Below are 24,809 nucleotides of genomic sequence, written 5' to 3' on the forward strand. Positions count from 1 at the left end.
GAGACCGCGCCGGGGGGTCATTATGATCTGAAACCCCCGCTCCCCCTCTGACCTCGATATATGACTCATGTATAAGCCGAGAGGGGGACTTTTAGCCCAAAAAAATGGTCTGAAAATCTCTGCTTAGACACAAGTATATACGGTAAATATTTTTATATGTGTGTTGTTTGGCTTTTTGTACCCAATCAAATATTTAAATTGTTCTATGTGATCCCTGCTTGCATGGCCTATAGTCTTAGTCTCTTTATAAGTGCCCTATTTATGATAAAATCTCCCCGTTCTGCCTCTCGGTGCAGGACCAATTGGTCAGACACTCACCGATCAGCAAGTTATCACTTATTTGCTTTTTTCACTGGACAACCCCTTTAATTATAGGGCATACAAGGCACACTTTTTCCTTTCACTGAACTTTCCATTAATATGCTTGGATATAGCACTCTAAGAACAGCCAGCTTCTTTAGCAATGACCTTTTGTGGCTTACCCTCCTTGTGGATTGTGTCAATGACTGCCTTTTAGACATCTGCCAAGTCAGCAGTCCTCCCTATGATTGTGGAGCCTACTGAAACAGACTAAGGGACCTTTTTAAAAGCTTAGGAAGCGTTTGAAGGTGTTTTCTGTTAATTATTCTAATTTACAGAGATAATGACTTTTGGGTTTTCACTGGCTGTAATCCATAATCCTCAACATTAACAGAAATAAACACTTGAAATAGATCACTCTGTTTGTAATGACTCCATATATTATATGAGTTTCACTTTTTGCATTGAAGAACTGAAATAAATTAACTTTTTGATGATAATCTAATGATATTCTAATTTTGTGAGAAGCACCTGTACTCATACAATAAAGACTGTCAATCACACAATAATGCTGCACTCAGGATTTATGCTATGAAGAATAGCTATCATTTACACATGTAGGGTAGGTGAATTGACGGACGAACCTGTCTGTAATAGGAAGGCAAAGGGTGTAAGTCAGTGTAGGAGTGAGAGATGGAAAACAGCTGTAGATAAAGAGAAAGAAGCGTAGTGTTGGGATTTGACCATTAGAGGGCAGTGGAGAGTTGTAGGGTTGTAGGTTAGGACTGAACATCAGTCATTGGCTAGGAAAAACCGTTGAGTCGTGGGGGGCGTAGTTGCCAGAGCAGAAGGTGATAAAAGGCAGATGGAAGGTTCTGGAAGAGTCAGTCAGCGCAGGGAGCACAGGAAACAAGAAGCACGGCTGAGGAGGAAGGAAGTTCCTGAGAGGACTGACAGTTGTGCCAGTTACGGGGGGTGGCCCTGACAGGATTAGCCGCAGACATAGACAGCAGAGGCCACAGACGGAGAGCAAAGAGAGGCCGCAGACAGAGACAGCTTGGGGTACCACTAAACTGAACGGACTCGGACTGGTGAAACGCTGTGGTGGTAGGCCTAGGGCAGCCACAGTGACAGAGCCGCGAGGGACGTCCATTTGTCAGCGAAAGAAAGTGAAGGTACCCGGGCCAGTGTACAAAGTCAAGCAGCTACTGTGTGTAGCTGAGGGAATCGTCGAGTGGCTGCTGTGTGCGGCTGTGGAGATTGACAAGCAACTGCTGTGTGTGGTGTCGTGTAGCGGCTGTGGGAGGCCGCGGAGGCTGTCGAGCAGTCACGAAATGAGGCTGTGAAGTTGTTGCATAGCTGCCGGATAAATAATAAAGAAGACCTGTTGGACACGATCCTGTCTCTGTCTCAAGTCTGTCTGCGGCCAGTAACGGACCACCCCCTGGTCGGTTGCCCTCACTCCTACCTTACCTACACACACATGGTCAGAATTGTTGGTATCCCACATTTAATGACAGAAAACCCACAATGGTAACAGAAATAACTTGAATCTGACAAAAGCATTAATAAATAAAAAATCTATGAAAATGAACAAATGAAAGTCAGACATTGCTTTTCAACCATGCTTAGACAGAATTTAAAAAAAAAAAATCAAACTCATGAAATAGGCCTGGACAGAAATGATGGTATCCCTAAGAATAATGTGACAAAAGGGACATGTTAAATCACGGTGAGTCCACTACTTAGCATCAGAGGTGTCTACAATGTTGGAATCAGTGAGTGGGCCTGTATAGAGGGCTACAGATACTCACTGTGCTGTTTGGTGACATGGTGTGTATCACACTCAACATGGACCAGAGGAAGCGAAAAAAAGAGTTGTCTCAGGAGATTTGAAAGAAAATTATAGACAAACATGTTAAATGTAAAAGTTGTAAGACCATCTCCAAGCAGCTTGATGTTCCTGTGACTACATTTACACATATTATTCAGAAATTTAAGCTCCATTTTACTGTAGCCAACCTCCCTAGACATGGCCGCAAGAGGAAAATTGATGACAAATCAAAGAGATGGATAATATGAATGATAACAAAAGAGCCCAGAAAAACTTCTAAACAGATTAAAGGTGAACTTCAAGCTCAAGTAACATCAATGTCGCACCATCCGTCGTTGTATGAGCCAAAGTGGACTTCATGGGAGATGACTAAGGAGGACACCATTGTTGAAAAAAAAAATCAGAAAAAAGACAGACTTGAATTTGCCAAACTACATGTTGACAAGCCACAAAGCTTCTGGGAGAATGTCTTATAGATAGATGAGACAAAAATGGAACTTTTTCGCAAGGCACATCAGCTCTATGTTCACAGATGGAAAAATTAAGCATATCAAGAAAAGAACACTGTCCCTACTGTGAAACATGGAGGAGGCTCTGTTATGTTCTAGGGCTGCTTTGCTGCATCTGGCACAGAGTGTCTAGAATCGGTGCAGAGTACAATGAAATCTCAAGACTATCAAGGGATTCTACAGAGAAATGTGCTGCCCAGTGTCAGAAATCTTGGTCTCAGTCACAGGTCATGGTTCTTGCAACAGGATAATTGTTATGGTCGGCGGAACGCACCAGATATAAAATAATAAGAGGTGCGTTCGCCGCCCGGGGTCCACCGTGCGGTAGTTGGTAAGACCGCTGCTGGGCAATGGCAGATGCACCAGAAGGTGACGTAGTGCGCACGGGTTAACGTCACCCGAATGCTAGGCGCGGCTCTGTTCAGACACAGAGTCGCTTGCCAGAAATATATGCAAAGGTGCTGGCCCTGTTATCGTCACAGGAGTCAGCATGTGGCGTCGCAGCCGCGAACACCAATAGCTGCTGTTAATGCAGCGCAGCGGCAACTATAGCCGCAAGCGTCGGCGCCGAGGACCGGGCACCGACGGACGCTAGTGTAGGCGAAGGAGCACTGTGGCGTAGCTTGCCTCTACCTGGTGCTGACCTAAGAACACACTCTGTCACCAATCGTATTATCCGAGGGAAGGGGTTTCATAATGAGTCAGCCACCAGTCCATGCATCCTCACCATTCACACACATAGCAAGATAAGTCTACACTAGCGCATCGCCGAGCCGTCCTGCGGGCTTTTTATAGCGATGCGCTTCCGGAACCTTCCATTAGCTTGGGAAGGACCAATCAGATCCGACGCAGGACCTGAGCATGTGACCCCTGCTCTCCAGTGAGAGGTCAAGTTGCGGGCATGCCCAGTAGCACGGCATGAGGACTTAGCCTCAGGAGCGGTTCCCTGCAAAGCAGGTTGCGCTGCCATTGCTGCACCAGAGGTGGCAGCAACATCCAGGCTGTCAGAGCGAGTCTGAGCAGCAAGCCTGGTTTGCTGAGCAACACCCGGAGCGGTCGAGGAAGAATGGGAGACCGCAGGATATCAGGCTCTGGATTCCCACTGTGCAGTGCCAGGAATCTGACGCCTAACATTACCCCCCCCCCCCCCAGGGCCCCCTCCCCTCTGAGCCTCACTGCGCTCAAAAGCCACGATCAGGAGCGGTGCATGAATGTTCTCCACTGGGTCTGAGCCTCGGGACCATGACCCTTCCAGTCCACCAAATAAAACTTTTTGCCACGGACAAACCTGCGCCCCACGATGGCGTTAACCTCAAACTCGTCAGACGATAAGTCTGATGACCCGGTGGATGGTTCAGAAAACCGGACCATGTGAACTGGTTTGAGGAGGGACACATGAAACACGTCCGATATGGCCAAATGTGGAGGAAGAGCCAGGCGGTAGACCACTGAGCTAAGTCACTCGAGGACCTTGAACGGTCCAATGTAACGTGGTGCGAATTTGGGAGACTCGACCCGCAGTTTGATATTCCGGGTGGAGAGCCACACCATGTCGCCAGGGGAGAAGCTTGGTGCGGGTTGCCGATGCGTGTCGGCGGACACCATCATCCTTTCTTTACATGCCTGGATAGCATCCTGCATGCGATCCCAAATGTCCCGGGCCTCCACTGCCCAGTCTGCCACCCTGGAGTCAGCGGAGGACACCGGCATTGGGACAGGGACGCGAGGGTGTTGACCATAATTTAGGAGAAAAGGCGTCTGACCAGTGGAATCGGCCACCGCATTGTTTAGGGCAAACTCAGCCCAAGGCAGCAAGGATGCCCAGTCATCCTGCCTGGCAGAGACAAAATGTCGTAGATAGGTGACCAAGGTCTGATTGGCCCTTTCGACCAAGCCATTCGTCTCGGGATGGTAGGCGGAAGACAGATTTAGCTCGATGCTGAGTAAGCTGCAGAGCTCCCTCCAAAAACGAGACGCAAACTGGGGACCTCGGTCACTTACGATTTTGTCCGGCATACCATGTAAACGGAATACATGCTTAATGAACAGGACGGCCAGACCTCGGGCGGAGGGTAGGCGTGCGAGTGGCACCAGATGTACCATTTTGGAAAAATGGTCGGTAACCACCCAGATGACCGTACTGCCACTGGACTTGGGCAGGCCAACTATAAAGTCCATGCCCACCATTTCCCATGGTCTATCCGCTACTGGCAGGGGAAACAAGAGCCCCGCCGGCCTCTGTCTAGAGGGCCTGTTCCGGGCACACGAGACGCATGCTTTCACGTATGCCTTGACGTCTCGAGCTATATGCGGCCACCAATATGACCTTGCCAGGAGTTTGGTGGTCAGTTTATTACCAAAATGGCCACCTAGCCTGGAGGCATGTGCCCAGGCAAGAACCTCCGGCCGTAGCCGAGGGGGCACTAAGGTCTTGCCTGGCGGTACCGACTCGAGAGCGATAGGAGCCACGGTTGTAAAACTCTCCGGAGGGAGAATTAACCGAGACTCCGCTTCTCCCTCCTCCGCTGAGACCACCGAGCGTGAGAGGGCATCTGCTCGGACGTTCTTCTCCCCGGAGAGGTAGTGTAGGGTGAAGCGGAAGCGAGAAAAGAAGAGTGACCACCTGGCCTGACGGGAATTCAGGCGTTGGGCCGTCTGAAGACAAACCAGGTTTTTATATGGTCCGTGAAGACCTGAAAGGGGAACCGGGCTCCCTCCAGGAGATGTCTCCACTCAGAAAAAGCCAATTTCATGGCCAGCAGCTCCCTGTCGCCGTTGGAGTAATTTTTCTCCGCCGGTGAGAAGGTCATAGAATAGAAGAAGCAGGGATGCTTCCGACCTTGAGCATCCTTTTGGTAAAGGACTGCTCCTGCACTGATGGAAGAAGCGTCTACCTCAAGGATAAACGGCTTATCCACATCGGGACGGTGTAAAATGGGAGCGCCTGCAAAGTGGGACTTTATGGAGGAAAAGGCCTTAGAAACCTGTTCGGTCCACGCCTTAGGATTAGCTCCTTTTTTCGTGAGAGCAACCAAAGGAGCTACCAGGGTGGAAAAGTGGGGTATAAACTGGCGATAATAGTTAACGAACCCTAAAAAGCGCTGCACCGCTTTAAGAGAATGGGGTTCCTGCCAGTCCATAACCGCTTGCAGTTTGGCCGGATCCATAGCCAACCCCTGGGCCGAGATGACGTAGCCCAGAAATGGCAAGGACTCCTGCTCGAACTGACACTTCTCCAGCTTGGCGAACAGGGAATTCGCCCATAGGCGGTCAAATACCCTGCAGACATCTTTCCGGTGGGTGGGAAAATCTGGCGAAAAGATGAGGATGTCATCCAGATATGCTTTCTACCTCGGTGGTGGTCTGTCACAGAAGACGTCGTTGACAAAGTCCTGGAAGACAGCGGGCGCATTACAAAGGCCGAAGGGCATGACCAGATATTCATAATGGCCATCCCGAGTATTAAAAGCTGTCTTCCACTCGTCTCCCTCGCGAATACGGATCAGGTTGTATGCCCCTCGTAGATCTAGCTTAGTAAAGAGTCGCGCCCCATGCAACCTGTCGAACAACTCGGAGATCAACGGGAGACGGTACTTATTCTTTACCATGATGGCATTGAGACCCCGGTAGTCGATGCAAGGGCGTAACTCTCCGCTCTTCTTCTGAACGAAGAAGCCTGCCCCGGCCGGTGACACCGACTTCCTGATAAAGCCCCGTGCCAGGTTCTCCCGGATGTATTGGGACATTGCCTCCGTCTCCGGGAGAGATAATGGGTAAACACAACCTCGAGGAGGTTCTGTGCCTGGCAGGAGGTCAATTGGGCAGTCATAGGGACGGTGCGGCGGGAGTGTCTCTGCGGACTTCTTAGAGAAGACGTCCGCATATTGATGGTAAGGTTCAGGGAGCGTGGAGAGGTCTGTAGGCAGCTCCGTAGACGCTACCTGAAGACTGTCCCTGAGACACCAACCCTCACAGTTCTTGCTCCAGCCCAATATTCTCCCCGAAGCCCAATCAATGTGAGGGGAGTGACAACGAAGCCAGGGAACCCCAAGGAGTACCTGATCGATGCCATGAGGCATAATAAGCAAGGACAGGGTCTCCCGATGTGAGGGGGACATGGCGAGACCGAGTGGGACCGTCTGATGGGTCACTCGAGACAGCAATGGTGCCCCATCCACCACCCTGATGGTCAGAGGTTGTGGGAGTAATACCAGAGGGATAGTGTGACTCTGGGCAAAACTCGAGGACATAAAGTTCCCCTTGGCCCCGGAATCCAGAGTGACCTCTGCCTCCCAGGTGGAGGAACCGTTATCTAGAGTACCCCGGAATACCGGCTTAGGCGAAAAGGACTCCATCTGGGACTGGCCACCACCTACAACCATGGAACGGGGTCGTCCCTTCGGCCGCTGAGGACATGTGCCAGCGGAATGGCCAAAGTGTTGGCAGTGATAACAGCGCACGGAGCCCCGCACCTGACGTGGCTTAGTGCCGGTGCGAGATACCTCCATGGGCTCGGTGGAGGGAGACTCCTGTGCGGAATGGCTCAGCGGTTCGGTAACGGTGGGAGCCAGGTTAATTTTACGTCTGGATTGAGTCCTCTCTAACCCGCGCTCCATGAACCGGAGATCAATACGGGTGGAGACGGCGATCAATTCCTCCAGAGTTGTGGGAATATCTCGGGTAGCTAGAGCATCCTTGACGTGCTCAGCTAGGCTTCTCCAGAACACTGGGACTAATACTTTGTCCGGCCACTCCAGTTCGGAAGCCAATGTCCGAAACCGGACAGCATAATGGCTAACCGAGAGTGACCCTTGTGTTAACGACAACAGTTGGATAGCCATATTGTGCGTGACCCATGGTCCTAAGAAGACCTGCTTCAGAGCCGCGAGGAACTGAGCAGGCCCCTGAACCACGGGATCATCACGTTCCCACAATGGCGTGGCCCACTGCAATGCCCGGCCAGACAAAAAGGAGACAATGAAGCCCACCTTAGCCCGCTCTGTAGGAAACCGTGCAGCCAGCAACTCCAGGTGAATGGAGCACTTACTGACGAATCCCCTACAGGTGGCGCTTTCACCCGAAAACTTATCGGGGAGCGGGAGGGAAGAGATTGTCGGCGAGGGCAAGAGTGTGGGTACACGTGAGACGGCCTCAGCGACCGTCTGGGCGGCAGCTAGCACAGCATTCGCAGCTGAGTTGGTGCTCGCGACAGCCGCCAACCTGCTCTCCAGCTGCCGAATGTAGCGCTGCAGCTGCTGCACGTCTGCCATTGCCAGCCAGACCCTGGCGCTAGTGTAACGTTATGGTCGGCGGAACGCACCAGATATAAAATAATAAGAGGTGCGTTCGCCGCCCGGGGTCCACCGTGTGGTAGTTGGTGAGACCGCTGCTGGGCAATGGCAGATGCACCAGAAGGTGACGTAGTGCACACGGGTTAACGTCACCCGAACGCTAGGAGCGGCTCTGTTCAGACACAGAGTCGCTTGCCAGAAATATATGCAAAGGTGCTGGCCCTGTTATCGTCACAGGAGTCAGCGTGTGGCGTCGCAGCCGCGAACACCAATAGCTGCTGTTAATGCAGCGCAGCGGCAACTATAGCCGCAAGCGTCGGCGCCGAGGACCGGGCACCGACGGACGCTAGTGTAGGCGAAGGAGCACTGTGGCGTAGCTTGCCTCTACCTGGTGCTGACCTAAGAACACACTCTGTCACTAATCGTATTATCCGAGGGAAGGGGTTTCATAATGAGTCAGCCACCAGTCCATGCATCCGTCACCATTCACACACACAGCAAGATAAGTCTACACTAGCGCATCGCCGAGCCGCCCTGCGGGCTTTTTATAGCGATGCGCTTCCGGAACCTTCCATTAGCTTGGGAAGGACCAATCAGATCCGACGCAGGACCTGAGCATGTGACCCCTACTCTCCAGTGAGAGGTCAAGTTGCGGGCATGCCCAGTAGCACGGCATGAGGACAGCCTCAGGAGCGGTTCCCTGCAAAGCAGGCTGCGCTGCTATTGCTGCACCAGAGGTGGCAGCAACATCCAGGCTGTCAGAGCGAGTCTGAGCAGCAAGCCTGGCTCGCTGTGTTTGCTGAGCAACACCCAGAGTGGTCGAGGAAGAATGGGATTCCCGCTGTGCAGTGCCAGGAATCCGACGCCTAACAATAATGGCCCAAAACACACAGCTAAAAACACCCAAGAATGGCTAAGAGGAAAACATTGAACAATTCTGAAGTGGCCTTCTATGAGCCCTGACCTAAATCCTATTGAGCATCTTTGAAAAGAGCTGAAACATGCCGTCTGGAAAAGGCAACTTTCAAACACATGACAACTGGAGCAGTTTGCTCTTGAAGAGTGGGTCAAAATACCTGTCAAGAGGTGCAGAAGTCTCACTGACAGTTACAGGAATTGTTTGATTGCAATGATTGAATCAAAAGGTTGTGCAACAAAATATTAAGTTAAGGGTACCATCAATTCTGTCCAGGCCTATTTCATGAGTTTGATTTTTTTAAAGTTCTGTGGAAGCATGGTTGAAAAGCAGTGTCTGACTGTTTATTTTCATAGATTTTTGATTTATTATTACTTTAGTCATATTCAAGTTATTTGTGTCACCATTGTGGATTTTTCTGTTATTAAACGAGGGGTACCAACTATTTTGACCACGTGTGTATGTCATGCTGGTGTCTCGCGTGGGATGTAAATGCTGGACTACTCACCGCCTGCACCACTTTGCTCCCCCCAGTGTCTGAGCTGCTTTGCGCAACATCTCCAGCTGTGCTATGTCTCCTGCTGCTGGAGAGCCTCCACCCAGCTATAGGGAGGAACGGTCAGACACTGCAGGAACTTGTAGCCACTGGGTCCGGCAGTGATTAGATTCACTTGATTAGATTCACTGGCTCATCCCTTGCCATCAGGTGTAATATTAGGCAAATCCTTCTTCCATGCCTTGCCTGAGCTTAGCTTCTGTTGCAGGTAATAACTTGTGCCCTGGCGAAGTGTTGCTTTGCTCACTTTATCCAGCCGACTCGGTTTGTCCACCTGTACTGTCTGATCTCTCTGCTCCTGACCTTAGCATTGTAACCTGAACCTGTGTTGCCTTCTCTGACCTTCTTTGACTGGCTGACTCCATCTCTGACTAGACCCATTGGTCAGCTGCTGCAGGTCCAGACATTGCCATGGAGTGGCACATGGTAAATATCCTAACGATCCAAGCCTATCCTCACCATCAGAGACTCTATAGCAAAGACCAGGTAGCCACTTCGTCACGCCCACCGCTTGGACAGTGGTGTAGTGGGTCCACACCCACTGCCGTTTCAATTTTACAAACCATCTAATATCTAACAGTAACATGTTAGAACTTTTGATTCATGGACTCCAGGTGATGAGATCCTTACAAATTGCTAAAGAAAAGGGGCAGAATGAACATTGTACTAATTACTATCTGAATGGCTTTGTTTATCTCTACGCAGAGAGTGATGTGAGTAGTATACTGACTCCCAAACTTTCTATAAGCTCTTATACCGATTGCTCCATTTCCTGAGAAGAGCCGAGTAGAGCCAATCAGAAACTAACTAGCACAGAACACAACCAAGAGCTTCTGTCCCTTTGGTTATAAAATGATCACTACACTTTAAATGAAAATAGGTTTTAAAATCTTTAAAGCATGGCAGCTTTTTTTTTTGCAGCGCTGGAGTGGTACTACTAAACTAAGCTTCCTGCCCCTAGTACCATACTTACCAGCTGCCATCTTGTTCTGTTATCTGTGCCGTTGTGGCTCTCTTTTGCAGGTTGTGACCTGCCGGATCTCTCTAGTGTTTGCTGGAGCGATCCAGAAGTCAAAATTAAAAGTAAGTCTATGAGAACCAGAATAAGACCGGGATCACATATGCGAGAAACACGTCCGAGTCTCGCATGTTAATTAATACCGGCACTGCCGCCGGCAGTCGGATCGGAACAAGTGGCTGCATAGCAATACATGCAGCCCCATGCTTCGCTCCTGAGTGCCGGGTAATAACATGCGAGACTCGGCCGTGTTTCTCGAATGTATGATCCCGGCCTAAAGGTACTGTCACACTAAGCGATATCGCTAGCAATATCACTATAACTTGTGACGTTATAGCGATATTGCTAGTGATATCGCTGTGTCTGATACTTACCTCCGACCGCTCCCCCGCTGCTTATCGCTGATCGCGCGAGAACGTCCAGGACTGCTTCTCGTCGTCAGCTTCCTGCGGCGCTTCCTGCTGTGAGGACGAGCGACGCGTGGAGCCGGGCGGGAGGACGCAGGATCGCCTAGTGTGACAGGTAAGTAGCGACCCCCGTCCCCAGCGATGTCGCTGGTGAGATCTGCCTATGTGGCAGCTCACTAGCGACCACTTAGTGATGTACCAGCGATCCTGACCGCGTCATATCGCTGGTCGGGATCGCTGGTACATCGCTAAGTGTGACAGTACCTTAAGGCTTTCATAGACTTGTGTTGAGAGATTGTGACCGTTACCTCTGACTTCCAGCTTTTCAGAAGTTGCAGTCACAAGGAGCGGATCAAGAAGAGCAGAATATGGCGACTGGTAAGTCTATTAAGCATCAAGAAATGCTGGAGTGGTTCTTAAAAATGATTTTCAAAGGAGTTGCATAAAAACTGAGATACAGAGACTGGGCACCATATTGGGTAACCAACTAGGAAGAGAAGATTCCATCTTTTATGCTTATTGAAGCCATTTCCCAGCAGTGAGACAGATTAAATAGGTACGATTGACTTCTAATGAAGTCAGAAAAAGGGAGAAAGAACCTTCAGAAAGGATGAGATAAAAAAAGTATAATGAATGCTGACATTTATATCAGCTATTTAATGGCCCAGCAACTTACCGTTAAATTGCACTTATCAATATAGTTTGTCTTTTTCATAAATCAATAGCAGATGTGAATATGACATTTCCACACTTTCTAGTAACCTGGGGTCCAATTCTCCTTACCTGCGGGCACTCTGGAAATGTCCTGAAACCTTCCCAGTCTCTGCTGTAATACATTGCATTGAAAAAAGGGAGTAGGTGGGAGGAAGGGGATGCTGCTGTAGTTTTTCTCTCTTTGTTTCTGAGGCTGTCAGAGAGATGTCAGAAACATGTCTGCCTTGCTGAGAGTTCTGAGCACAAAAATGTATCTGCCCATTAAACTGGCATTGAGAAGGAGGATAAGCACATTCAATAGACATGCAAAGAGAGGGGACAATCCTAAAATAGGTCAGCCCAGGGGCAGACATAGATAGAAGAGGGCCCTTGTGGAAGAATAGTTTTTGGCCCTTTGCAATAAAACAGCTCATCATAATGCATGCACAATTCCTCCTGGAACCCTTACCTCTTGGCCCCTTTGAGGCTGCACAGGTTGCACCAATCATATGTTCGTCCCTGGGTTAGGCACAGAATTTCTATCTGCGCTACATCTAACGCATATCTACAGCTCGCAAAAGAATTATTGTGGTCTGTTTTAGTGAAAACAGGTAGGCTTTAACATTGGAAACTTCTGGAGGACAAAGGCTGATATCCCATAATAGAAAGGTCTTGTAATAAAGTAGGGAAGGTCTCCCTCTACTGGCCATGTTAGTGCATTGCAGGTATTAGCACAATTCTTGAGCATGATGTACTGTGATGATGATGTAGAGGTAACGTCTGATTATATAGGTAAAGCTCACCTTTGCTAAATCCACCAAAGTGTTGGCTTGATCATTGAGCTTTCTCTGCTCCATTTTCACACTGCGTAACCTGAAAGTAACAAAGCAGTTAGATTGCTATGGCAAACGCACCTCCCAAAAAGCCAGTCACATGACACATGCAAAGCAACCAATATCTTTCCTTACCCCCAAAATTGAAGCTGTACAAATAAAAAGTTCCTTGCAGCACATAGACGTTTGTAAAAGGTAGGATGATTCAGTGCTGTTAGGGTCCTTCATGTATTAGTTCATGCAAAGTTAATCGAAAATGAGCGAGCAAAAAAAGTTACAATTGTCGTAGCATTACGCAGGACCTATCCATGTGAAATAGGCCTGTATACTGCTGCCAAACTTGTAATGGGATAGAGACTGGAAGTATGTTAAGCATCTTTGCATGCGTCAGTATGAATTACCCTCTTCATCACCATCATTATCATCACTTCTGGTAGAAAGCAAGTTTAAGTCAAACTGCAGCAGCCACTGCAACCGTTCCTTAAGGTAAGTATGCTACTTCCTATCATGACAAAGATTCATTTTAAACCATGTTGCCTAATTAACATCAGTATTAAAGATGAAATAAGGTTTACCACTTTGGTTTATCGTGCTCACGTGAAAAAGTTGAATTTATTTCCAAATATGATTAAAATATTACAGAAGAGGACTTCTTGCTCCTTCTTTTATGACATACATGGTGTAAAAGTCGTGGTTGCAGATTGTGAGACCGCAATCGGGACCGTGCGGGATGATGGACTGCAGTCACACCCGAGCGAATTTCACCAGAATATACGTCCTCAGAGGCACAGTCAGCTGAAATGTATTGTGGTGGAGAGACTCACCGACTCCCTGCACTGCAATACAAGCTGCTGGCCAATCAGAGGCTGACAACAGATGTCGGCATGCCCACGGCAGGCGGCACATGGTAGAGACGTCATGCGTTGCCTTGCAGGTGCGCCAAAGTCAGCTGCTGGCTTTTGTGCTGGTTACAGAGGAGGAAGAGGAAGAAGGTAACAATAAGAATAATAATACGTTTGTTTCTTTTAAAAATGTGCTGGAAAGACTGTAAGGGACCCAGGATGAAGGGCATAGGTGATAACTATTAATACTGGGAGTAACGCTTTCCATGTCTTGAGTAAAAAAATCAATGTTCCTTCCTGTGTGCAGAGCAGACGAAGATTTAATATATGGTAACGTTATTGGGAGATGACCTACAAGTGCAGATTCTGTAAGTAACTCCATGTAATCTATGCAATGTGTCTTTAGGTTCTCTCAGGCGGCATGGTTATAAAACATCAGAATCATCACAGAAAGTAGCATGCTCAATGCTTAGAAAAAGAAAATAAAGAGAACAGCCAGGTTTTCTCATTCGTTGAATGAATGAAAAACCACAAGATTTTGAGAGATGGAGACCACAACTTTGCAGTTATTTAAATTCCCATGCAGGCAAGCACCAATACATCTGGAGAGGTTACTCATTGGAGACGTGGAGGGATATGGAGTGAGGAACTTACTTCTGAGCTCTGGTAAGGGATGATTTAGAGCAAAACAAAGACAAAACACAACATAATTTTTTTTGTTGTTGCTGTTAACAAATAGGACACTAAACAAACAATACAAGACTTACAACTAATTTACAGGACTAGGGAATACACTGTTGAAAACAAACCAGATGGTATATATAGGCTTTGGTCAGTCTTGACTTGACTTTTTAAATATACTTAAATTGCATATAGGGGTATTTTCAAGTCTGGAAGGTATCCCCTATCCATGGGTTAAGGCATAACTACACGTTTTCAGTGGTCCGACTGATATGAACACCAACGATCCCAAGTACTAGGGCTTTGAAGAGCCTTGTGTGAATGAAGCAGTGGCCGATCATGCACTCTACCACACATTCATTTCTAATGGGACTTCCAGAGATATCCAAGAGCTGCGCTCGCCTGCACGCCCAACTTAGATAACTTCCAAACTGAGAATACCCTTTCAAAGAACCAATCCAGGGTTGTTGTTTATTTTATTACAGCGTGGTAGTGGTGCTTCTAATCTAAGTTCCCTGCACCTGGTGTTATACTCACCAGTTGCCATCTTCATCTTTTATCGGTGCTGCGTCAGCTAATCTCCAGCAGTTTGAGACCTACTTAATCATTCCAGTGCTTGCTGGGTGATTTGGAAGTAACTACTCAATGTAAGTCTATGAGAGCCAAAACAAGGCCAGAACAAGGTTCTCATCAATTTACACTGAGAGTTTGTGACCGTTACCTCTGACTTCTGGTCAGTTACAAGTTCTGGTCACAAGATGGTGGTGTGGGACTGGAAAGTATAAGACTAGAATCAGGAAACTTGCATTCGTGGCATCACTCCAATGCTCGGATAAAGCAAAATGCTGGAGTGGTGCTTTAAGCCATGTTCATCTTTTGTGTGGCAAAAAGAAAAAAACCACAAGAAACCCTTTTCAGTATGCAAAATGTCAGTCAAGGGCTATAAATCTCATGTTGATTAGGCACAAAGCACTCAGCCATACAGAGTCTCTGTGGTCTAATACTATAAAGCCGCGGACGTAAAATGTACCACTGTTTGGTGATGTGTTACGGAGATAGAGCTCACCACAATTATACCTCTATAACACAGCATCTTCTGGAACATGAAACAATAACGGGTATGATGTCAGAGGCAAAAGGAGCTACAATAAGGTCTGGTAGACTTCCAAGGGTGGTGCATCATGGAACAGTACATAAGGAGCTATAAAACAGACATATGCACAAGCCCTTAAGAACTGGCCACTGTAGTTTATGCAATGGCAGAAAAACACGGCAGGAAAAAAAAAACAAAGAAAAACACCATGTGTGAACTTGGTCTAAGAATGCGAATCTTACGTCAAAAACACATTTAAGAGCCAAGAGCTTTATGTAATTTCATCCTAGGTATTGAGGCTTGACACTGTAGCTTCAACTGCATGAATTGTGTGCCTCCTTTGATTTATAAGGTGCTACGGAACATATTGGCACTATAGACGTAAAATTATTATTTTATAATTAAAGTTCTTCTAACCCTTATTATGCTTAACCTCTACGTACATGTTCCTACCTTTTTTTAGTACTTTAGTGGCAGCGATATGAAAACTGTCGAAAAGGAAGGCTGCCTGTTGCGCACAGCAGCCAATCACAATGCAGCTTTCATTTTTTCAAGAGCAGAAAGTAAAAAAAAATTGAGCTGTGATTGGTTGCTGAGGTCTTCATAAACAGTTTTTCTTGAAAAATAGGTTTATTATATACAATATAGTACAGTATTATTATACCTATTCACAGAGGTCAAGTGAATTATCATCATCTCTGTGCAGCACTTATTTTTTAAATTGGGGGGTAAGTTGTACTGATCCTGTAGTGATAACCTTTGCTTACAGCTGCTCATCTTTTTAATCGTTTCCTGTTTAATCTGCCACCTACTTGTTTTTTGATTTCTCCTTGCTGATTTTTTGTGCGTTTCCATGGAAGCAATTTCAAGAATTAGCTAAGCAAATCTTTTATTCTTTTTCACCATAATTTTCAAAATGTATTTATTCATAGTATGCCTGGCCGTACATATATGTTAGCTGTTCACTGGGAGTGTATCACCAGAAAACGACCTATTGTTTAAATCAGTTTTTTGTGTTACATATATTTAAAGAAATGGGAATTTTTTTTTTTCCATATCACAATCTTTATTAAAAAAATACCCAAAATAGTACTCTTGCAATTTTCACATTGGCCACTAGGGCTTTTTTAGACCCTAACTTCCAGTTGTTTGAGGAAGTGTTTTTAGCAAAGGTCCATATTACCAGAGGATTATAATGACAGGTAATACCTCTATACACAGCTAACACAAGATCTACAACTCACACTAGGTGATGTCACAGCTGATCCTGCTAATCCTTACTTCACGATGCACACTTTTATTAGACACTTCAATACAAAATTTAATGTAAGTGTCTGTTCCTTGAGGTTAATGTACATGTGTTGCTTCCTGAAACAACAGGAAGATAAGAATTTAAAAATACCCCAGTGGCCAGTGTGAAAACTGCAAGATTTCTACTTTGAATACAGATTGTGATAGGTAAAAAAAACACTAATAAAAAAATTCTCACCCTATTTTCCAATTAACGCCTCATACTCATTTGCATTAAAAAAAAAACTGGACAAGTGCAATCCGATAAAAAAATCGAATTGCACGCTAAGCAGTGTTAATCTATCAGTGTTCATCTGTGATTTTATTCACGGGTCAGATAGAGCTGAGAAAAAAATTGCAGCATGCTGTGATTGTCCTTGTATCTCAGATGAGTCTCCCCAATGCACATTATTGAATGTGATAAATAAAACCTCACAGCACTCGGACCATGTGAGTGCCATCTGATTTACCGCATACAGTAAAATCACAGCATGAGCCCGACAGAATAGAATAGATAGAAAAGATATATACACATAGATTAGATAGATATAAATATGTTAGTCATATATATACTTAGTACAGTGCTTGTGTAGCTTACTGTAGATGTATTTTTTTTACTAAATATTTTTTTTTCTGGCTTGAGGTCTCTGGAAATTTTATTAACCAGCAGAGGGAAAGCAGACAGCTCAGGGCTGATGTTTATAGCCTGGGAAGGGGGTAATACCCATGGAGCTTCCCAGGCTTTTACTATCAGCTCACAGCTGTATACTTAGCCTTTACTGGTTATTAAAATGGGCGACCTCCCAAGAAAATGATGTTGGGTCCACCTATAACTAATAACCAGCAAAGGCTAGGCAGACAGCTAATATAAATAGCCTAGGAAGGGGCCCTGGATATTGGCCTCATCCCAGACTAAAAATCAGCTCTCAACGCAACGCATCTAGCTCGGCTACATCTAGATGGCAGGCTGCATCGATGCATGATGCGACTATACAACCTGCTATCCAGCAGAGACACTAAGCTGTGTGTGCTTGCTCAGCTCAGTGCCTCGCAGTGAGGTGCTAAAGTTGAGCAGAGCTAATATCCAATCAACTACTTTGACCTCACTAACATCACCGCGAGCGTGAGAAAATTCTCATGATCGCAGTCAGAAAGATCATCGGAGTTCAGAGCCAAAGAACTCAGTTCAATTCAATGACGTCAGCGCAAGCGCCGAACTCCGATGGCCTTTCTGACGGCACCGCAATCGTGACAACTTTCTCCAGCTTGCGGTGACGTCAGTGAAGTGAAACGAGTTAATTGGATAAGAACTCCGCTCCTTTTTAGCACGTCACCGCGAGGTACTGAGCTGACGAAGCAAACACAGCTCAGTGTCTCTGGATGGCAGGCTGTATAGTCACGTCATGCAACAATGCAGCTTGCCATCTAGGTGTAGCAGATAGTTATGAGCGCGTATACTCGTTGCTCGGGTTTTCCTGAGCATGCTCGGGTGTCCTCCGAGTATTTTGGTGTGCTCGGAGATTTTGTTTTCATCGTCTAATCTGCATGATTTGTGACTTGTAGAGAGGCTGAATACATGTGGGAATTCCCTAACAAACAGGCATTCCACACATATGTATTCAAGCTGTCTAGCAAATCATGCAGATGAGACGACGAAATCTAAATCTCCGAGCAAGCCAAAATACTCGGAGGACAACCGAGCATGCTCGGAAACACCCGAGCAACGAGTATACCTCGCTCATCACTAGTAGCAGAGCTAGACGTGTCGCAGTCCAATTTGATTATCTTCTCAGCGGACAGGTGAAGCATATAGTTGTTTATTATTTTAATTCTTTTACAGGGGACATTAGCTTCAGTGGCTTGGGTATAAGGTGAGGTTAAGTGTTTTTGGTTAATTTAGTCAATAAAGGAGTCTGTGTCATTTTTTCAAATAAGGGACTTTATTCTGGGTGTTATTTTTTTGACTCTTTGACAATGGGGTTAGACGTCTTTCCATTACTTACCTCTTTAAGGATATAAAGTTATTCTCGGGCTTACTGTGCGCTGCTTGACCGGAATGAAATCACCACAATGTGAGAAATTTGACCATTTAATTCCCTACGCGTTTCAAAGTGTGAACCACTTCTTCTTCAGGGGTTGTCTATTCCATTTATCACCAGATAAGACCCTATTGCGCTCTTTTGTTTCCTAGTCTCATTATATCATTACTTACCTCTGGGCTTGGTGTAAACTGATAATGCAAAGGTGACAGCAACACCAATACTATCAACCCACTTGCCACCACACCAGGGTAAGTGGGAAGAGTGAGGCTAAGTGCCAGATTTGGCAGATCTTATGGATGCACCTTTTCTGGGGTGGTTGAGAGCTGATGCACATTAATATCAACCCGCAGCTGTCTGCGTAGCCTTTGCTGGTTAGTAATTATAGTGGGACCTTACATCATTTTTTGGAGGGATCCCCCATTTTAAAAACTAGTAAAGACTTAACATATAGCTGTGAGCTGATAATTATAGCCTGGGAGGCTCCATGGGTATTACCTTCTTCCCAGGCTATAAACATCAGCCCCCAGCTGTCTGCTTTCCTTCTGCTGGCAAATAAAATATCAGTGGACCCCATGCCATTTTTTTTTTTTCAGAAAATTATTTATTTAGTAATAAAATACCTACAATTAGGTCAATATATGTTTCGACAGAGACAACATTTTTCTAATTTTGGTTCTACAGTAGACATAACCACAATGAATTTTAAACAAAATAATTCAGATGCAGTTGAGGTTCAGACTTTCAGCTTTCATTTGAGGGTATCCACATTAAAATTGGATGAAGGGTTTAGGAGTTTCAGCTCCTTAACATGTGCCACCCTGTTTTTAAAGGGACCAAAAGTAATTGGACAGACTAAATAATTGTAAATAAAATGTCATTTCTAGTACTTGGTTGAAAACCCTTTGTTGGCAATGACTGCCTGAAGTCTTGAACTCATGGACATCACCTCCTTTTTGATGCTCTGCCAGGCCTTCACTGCGGTGGTTTTCAGTTGCTGTTTGTTTGTGGGCCTTTCTGTCTGAAGTTTAGTCTTTAACAAGTGAAATGCATGTCAATTGGGTTGAGATCAGGTGACTGACTTGGTCATTCAAGAATATTCCACTTCTTTGCTTTAATAAATTCCTGGGTTGCTTTTGCTTTATGTTTTGGGTCATTGTCCATCTGTAGTATGAAACGACGACCAATCGGTTAGGCTGCATTTGGCTGGATCTGAGCACACAGTATGGCTCTGAATACCTCAGAATTCATTTGGCTGGTTCTGTCCTGTGTCACATCATCAATAAACACTAGTGACCCAGTGCCAATGGCAGCCATTCATGCCCAAGCCATTACACTGCCTCCGCCGTGTTTTACAGATGATGTGGTATGCTTTAGATCATGAGCTGTACCACGCCTTGCAATACTTTTCTCTTTCCATCATTATGGTAGAGGTTGATCTTGGTTTCATCTGTCCAAAGAATGTTCTTCCAGAACTGTGCTGGCTTTTTTAGATGTTTTTTAGCAAAGTCCAGTCTAGCCTTTTTTATTCTTGATGCATATGAGTGGCTTGCACCGTGCAGTGAACCCTCTGTATTTACTTTCATGCAGTCTTCTCTTTATGGTAGATTTGGATATTGATACGCCTACCTCTTGGAGAGTGTTGTTCACTTGGTTGGCTGTTGTGAAGGGGTTTCTCTTCACCATGGAGATTATTCTGCGATCATCCACCACTGTTGTCTTCCATGGGCGCCCAGGTCTTTTTGCATTGATGAGTTCACCAGTGCTTTCTTTCTTTCTCAGGATGTACCAAACTATAGATTTTGCCACTCCTAATGTCGTAGCAATTTCTCGGATGTTTTTTTTCTGTTTTTGCAGCTTAAGGATGGCTTGTTTCACCTGCATGGAGAGCTCCTTTGACCGCTGTTTCCTTCACAGCAAAACCTTCCAAATGCAAGCACCACACCTCAAATAAACTCCAGGCCTTTTATCTGCTTAATTGAGAATGACATAACGAAGGGATTGCCCACACCTGTCCATGAAATAGCCTTGGAGTCAATTGTCCAATTACTTTTGGTCCCTTTAAAAACAGGGTGGCACATGTTAAGGAGCTGAAACTCCTAAACCCTTCATCCAATTTTAATGTGGATACCCTCAAATGAAAGCTGAAAGTTTGAACTTCAACTGCATCTGAATTGTTTTGTTTAAAATTCATTGTGGTAATGTCTAGAACCAAAATTAGAAAAATGTTGTCTCTGTCCAAATATATATGGACCTAACTATATACTGTAAGCTACACACGCAAAACACTCATACTGCATATCTCACTCGCATATTTATATCTATGTATCTTTCTGTATCTATCTCTCTAGCTAGCTAACTATTTAATCTATATATACTGTATAGAAGAAAATTTCCTTGGAAAATGATGTGTAAACTACATAGAGAATTGCTCTATGTAAAAGCTCATGTTAAAATCGCATTGCAATTGGATTACATTCGCATGTAAATTGGATACTAGGTGATAAAAATCATATTGTACTCGCAAAAAAAATCGCATGACACTTACATGACACTCGTCCCACTATTCTGGACCAATTTCCGACCACTTGATGTGAATGAGCCCTAACACTAAGAATGCATGTTTACATGAATAGGAAGAGGGAGACAAGCTGGTGAATTCTTTTATCACAACATATGCCTGTTTAGCCTGCGTCCCACTACTGTATCACATCCGATGCGAGATGCTAATGACACTTGGCTCCTGCTCTGCTGCGAGCGGGAGCCGAGTGTTAGTACTACGTGCACCAATGATTTTGCATGACAGGATAGACTTATATGGGTGCATGTGAGCCGAATTCAGCATGCAATCGCAGCATGCTGCATTTTTTTTCTGATCCAATCGCGATCTGATCGGCACATGGGAAAAAAATGGCATTGAGAACAGAAGCATAGGATTAAATTGGTACGCATGCAATCAAACTTTTAATCGAATTGCATTCGTCCAATTTAGTGGGAGTGAGCCCTTTTTGTAAACCCCTATAAATATAAAGGGAGTACGTTGCAAATAAGTTCAGTCACCTCTCCATTTATACTCTGATTACAAGCAGAGGTCAGTGGGTGCATCACCACGCGACACAAGGGGACATGGAGAACCTGTTCTGAACATAGGTGTGGGGACTCACATCTATCAGACAATTATGTCATATGTGGATATGACAAAAAATAACTAACATTGGAATACCCCTTTAATGAATCATGTTTGAAGACTAATTTTATTTCTATACAACACATTTATTTTTGTGTTAGCAAAGCTGAAACCTATTTTCTTTTCAATGAAGAAACAAAATTAACTTTTGCACAATAAGCAGGGGCGTAACTACCAAGGTCGGCCGGTGGGTGAGGGTCCCGCCAATGCCAGCAAATACTTCAGCTGGATGTGCATCCTTGGACATACATTTAGCTGAAGTGTATTGTGGCGCAGAGACCCGTCAGGTCTGTGAGTGGCAATATTTCCTGCAAGCCAATCAGAGATCAGTAGCTGAAATCGGCGTGCACGTGACCACCAGAGGAGATTGACAGATTACGCCTGTCAATCACCTGCAGCATCACTGGTTCAAGTCGGTCAGGAGGTGGAGCCAAATTAGTCTCCTCTTTGGCTATGATCCCGGGCTGGATCTGAGGAAAAATATACTTGGCTGCAATTGTGCCGCTAAGCTGTGATACATGCTCTCCACGAGGCAGCATGAATTAAGTGACAGGTTTCTTTTAAAAAATTAGCAACGTGGACACTTACCCTGTAATCCACTCCTGCGCTGTGTCCACCAACTTTCTCTCACTAGTCACCGTGATACGCACTAATTACACCTGCCTTTAATGCCAGTGACAGCGCTGCATCTCCTGGTGTTGCGCTCAGGGCTGTCTCCTACAGTACATGCTGTGTCATTCACTGCTAATCAGCAGCCGGACATTATTGGCCCACTGATTGCTGGTGAAAACTACCGTATATATTTAATGTATAGGTTCTTCCGGTTTTCATGGTGTCTAATATGTTTACATGTCCAATAAATTTATAGTAAAAGCAGATGCTGATGACCTATCCAAGAACAGGTCACCAATACTTTTGCAGTGGAAAATTCCTTTTATTGATTTCCTTCTAGTAGCTAGGACTGGGTCCCACTAAGCAAGTAACACTGGTTATATCACCTCTAGTACCCGATTCCTGTAGTTCTACTGGAACCAGAAAATAATGAATGACCCAGTGCCAATGCTTTCATTTCACGACCTGCAGTTTTGCTGTGGGTAATATCGGACTGCCCTTGTCTTCATATACAGCAGAGATGTACATTGGTGTAATTTTGGTGTTATCTTTGGCAACCAGTCAAGTGTTGGCTAATATTTTCTGAGTTACTTATTCTATCTCCATTTTTCTAAAAAATGGTTGTGCTAATACATACTGTATCTTTAGGGGAAAATGGTCACATAATCTGACTCTGCTTGGAATTGCCAGAAGGCAATCCATTGATGAAGTCATCAGTAATATTGTGCACGGAATTATACATGCACAGTGTTATTACTCAAATGTCAGGTGAATCCAGATTGTAATACCTCAGTTTTTTCTTTTGTTCCTATTAGTATATCTTCTATTTTCCCTATCTGGTACCCTGATCACCTTTGTCTTCCCTTGACTGACCTTTACTTCTTTCTTTCCCTTCTAGTCTCACTTACAGGTGAATTGCTTGCAGGAACTTGCGTTGATGTTTGCGTACTTTAGCATGGTCGATTTTTCTCACAAGTTTTGTGTGTTTGTAAATGAGCCACGTTTCCCTGAGCACGTTGGCAGCTGCATTTTTCACCTAGAAAATAAATAGATAAAAAAAGGTCAAAGACATAAAATGACTGACGTGCTACAATACAGAACAGCGAGGAGGGGACTGGAGGAAAGTAATAATGTGGAGGGACATCGGATGGTGATAAGGTGACTACAAGTTCACAACATCTAACCACATCCTTCAGTCTTTCCGTGATTCCTTCCTATGATGCCATGTTACAATGATACTAGAAAAAGGATCAATCTAGGTTACAAGCAAAGTGGATGGGATTTATAGAAATCCCATCCACTGTGCTTCTATGCAATGCTGCGTAAACTCATCCGCGGTGCAGGTTTGAGCTGCAGCATGTCAATTATCTGCAGCGGAGACGCTGCGTAGTATCACCTATAGCCATTCGCTAGTTGCGGTAAATCCGTATGGTTCACTGAACACTTGCGGATTTACCTGCTTAACTAGAACGTAGCGTTTTGGTTGCAGCGAAAAGCCCACACTAAGTAACTTAACAGCAGTAGAGACCGGACAAGGCGTTTGTTGTGTCACTATTATGTGAGCATTAAGGCTGTTATCATATGAGAGTTGTACTTGCTATGCGGACACCACATTGACCAGACGGATAACAAACTCAGCAGTGATACATCTGCATTCATCTTATACCCGATGCTTTTACATAAGCACACAGTTATCATATACTACTGTATATCTCATACGATATGTAATATTTATTCTTTTTAGTATTATTACATGTATGCACTAAGTGGTAAAAACACCAATGGTCGAGGCTGTACACTTCAACAGAAAAAAGCCTAATCATTCTTTTCCTCTTCTGAGTGTGTTGGGATTCTGATGTGGGAGACAGTCAGTGATAAATGAGGACAAGTAATGGGACTATTGGGGCCTATTTGTCATAATATGAGCACTGTAGGGGAATTTTATGCACTAACAGTAATGTCGCACATAGTGCCATGCAGTCTAAGACTAACCCTGACCAAGGACAAATGTAAGTGATATGTAAGATATGTCTAGATATAGACCTGGAAAATAATTCATCTTGATTTAGGAACATTTTTTTTCTGTTTATATGTAACATGCATATGGGTATAATATGAGGAAAACAAGCACGGGTAATACAGTTGTGGCCAAAAGTATTGACACCTCTGGAATTCTGTCAGATAATACTCAGTTTCTTCCTGAAAATGATTGCAAACACAAATTCTTTGGTATTATTATCTTCATTTAATTTGTCTTAAATTAAAAAACACAAAAGAGAATGAAGCAAAAAGCAAAACATTGATCATTTCACACAAAACTCCAAAAATGGGCCAGACAAAAGTATTGGCACCCTCAGCCTAATACTTGGTTGCACAACCTTTAGCCAAAATAACTGCGACCAACCGCTTCCGGTAACCATCAATGAGTTTCTTACAATGCTCTGCTGGAATTTTAGACCATTCTTCTTTGGCAAACTGCTCCAGGTCCCTGATATTTGAAGGGTGCCTTCTCCAAACTGCCATTTTTAGATCTCTCCACAGGTGTTCTATGGGATTCAGGTCTGGACTCATTGCTGGCCACCTTAGAAGTCTCCAGTGCTTTCTCTCAAACCATTTCCTAGTGCTTTTTGAAGTGTGTTTAGGGTCACTGTCCTGCTGGAAGACCCATGACCTCTGAGGGAAACCCAGCTTTCTCACACTGGGCCCTA

The 24,809-nt window shown here is 45.1% G+C and overlaps 1 protein-coding gene across 1 annotated transcript in view; it reads right to left on the reverse strand.

Annotated features, from left to right (window-relative positions):
- KCNN1 (potassium calcium-activated channel subfamily N member 1) overlaps positions 1-24,809 on the reverse strand; it is a 247,950-nt gene that overhangs the window by 20,548 nt on the left and 202,593 nt on the right. The window contains exons 7-8 of the mRNA XM_073562966.1: positions 23,010-23,137; positions 12,328-12,397 (exon numbers count right to left, since the gene is read on the reverse strand). Of these exons, the coding sequence (XP_073419067.1) occupies positions 12,328-12,397; positions 23,010-23,137 (198 nt within the window). The remainder of the gene's footprint in view (positions 1-12,327; positions 12,398-23,009; positions 23,138-24,809) is intronic.

This window comes from Dendrobates tinctorius, unplaced genomic scaffold (genome assembly GCF_039654945.1).
Source record: "Dendrobates tinctorius isolate UK_male_01 unplaced genomic scaffold, ASM3965494v1 ptg000374l, whole genome shotgun sequence".
Lineage (NCBI taxonomy): Eukaryota > Metazoa > Chordata > Amphibia > Anura > Dendrobatidae > Dendrobates > Dendrobates tinctorius.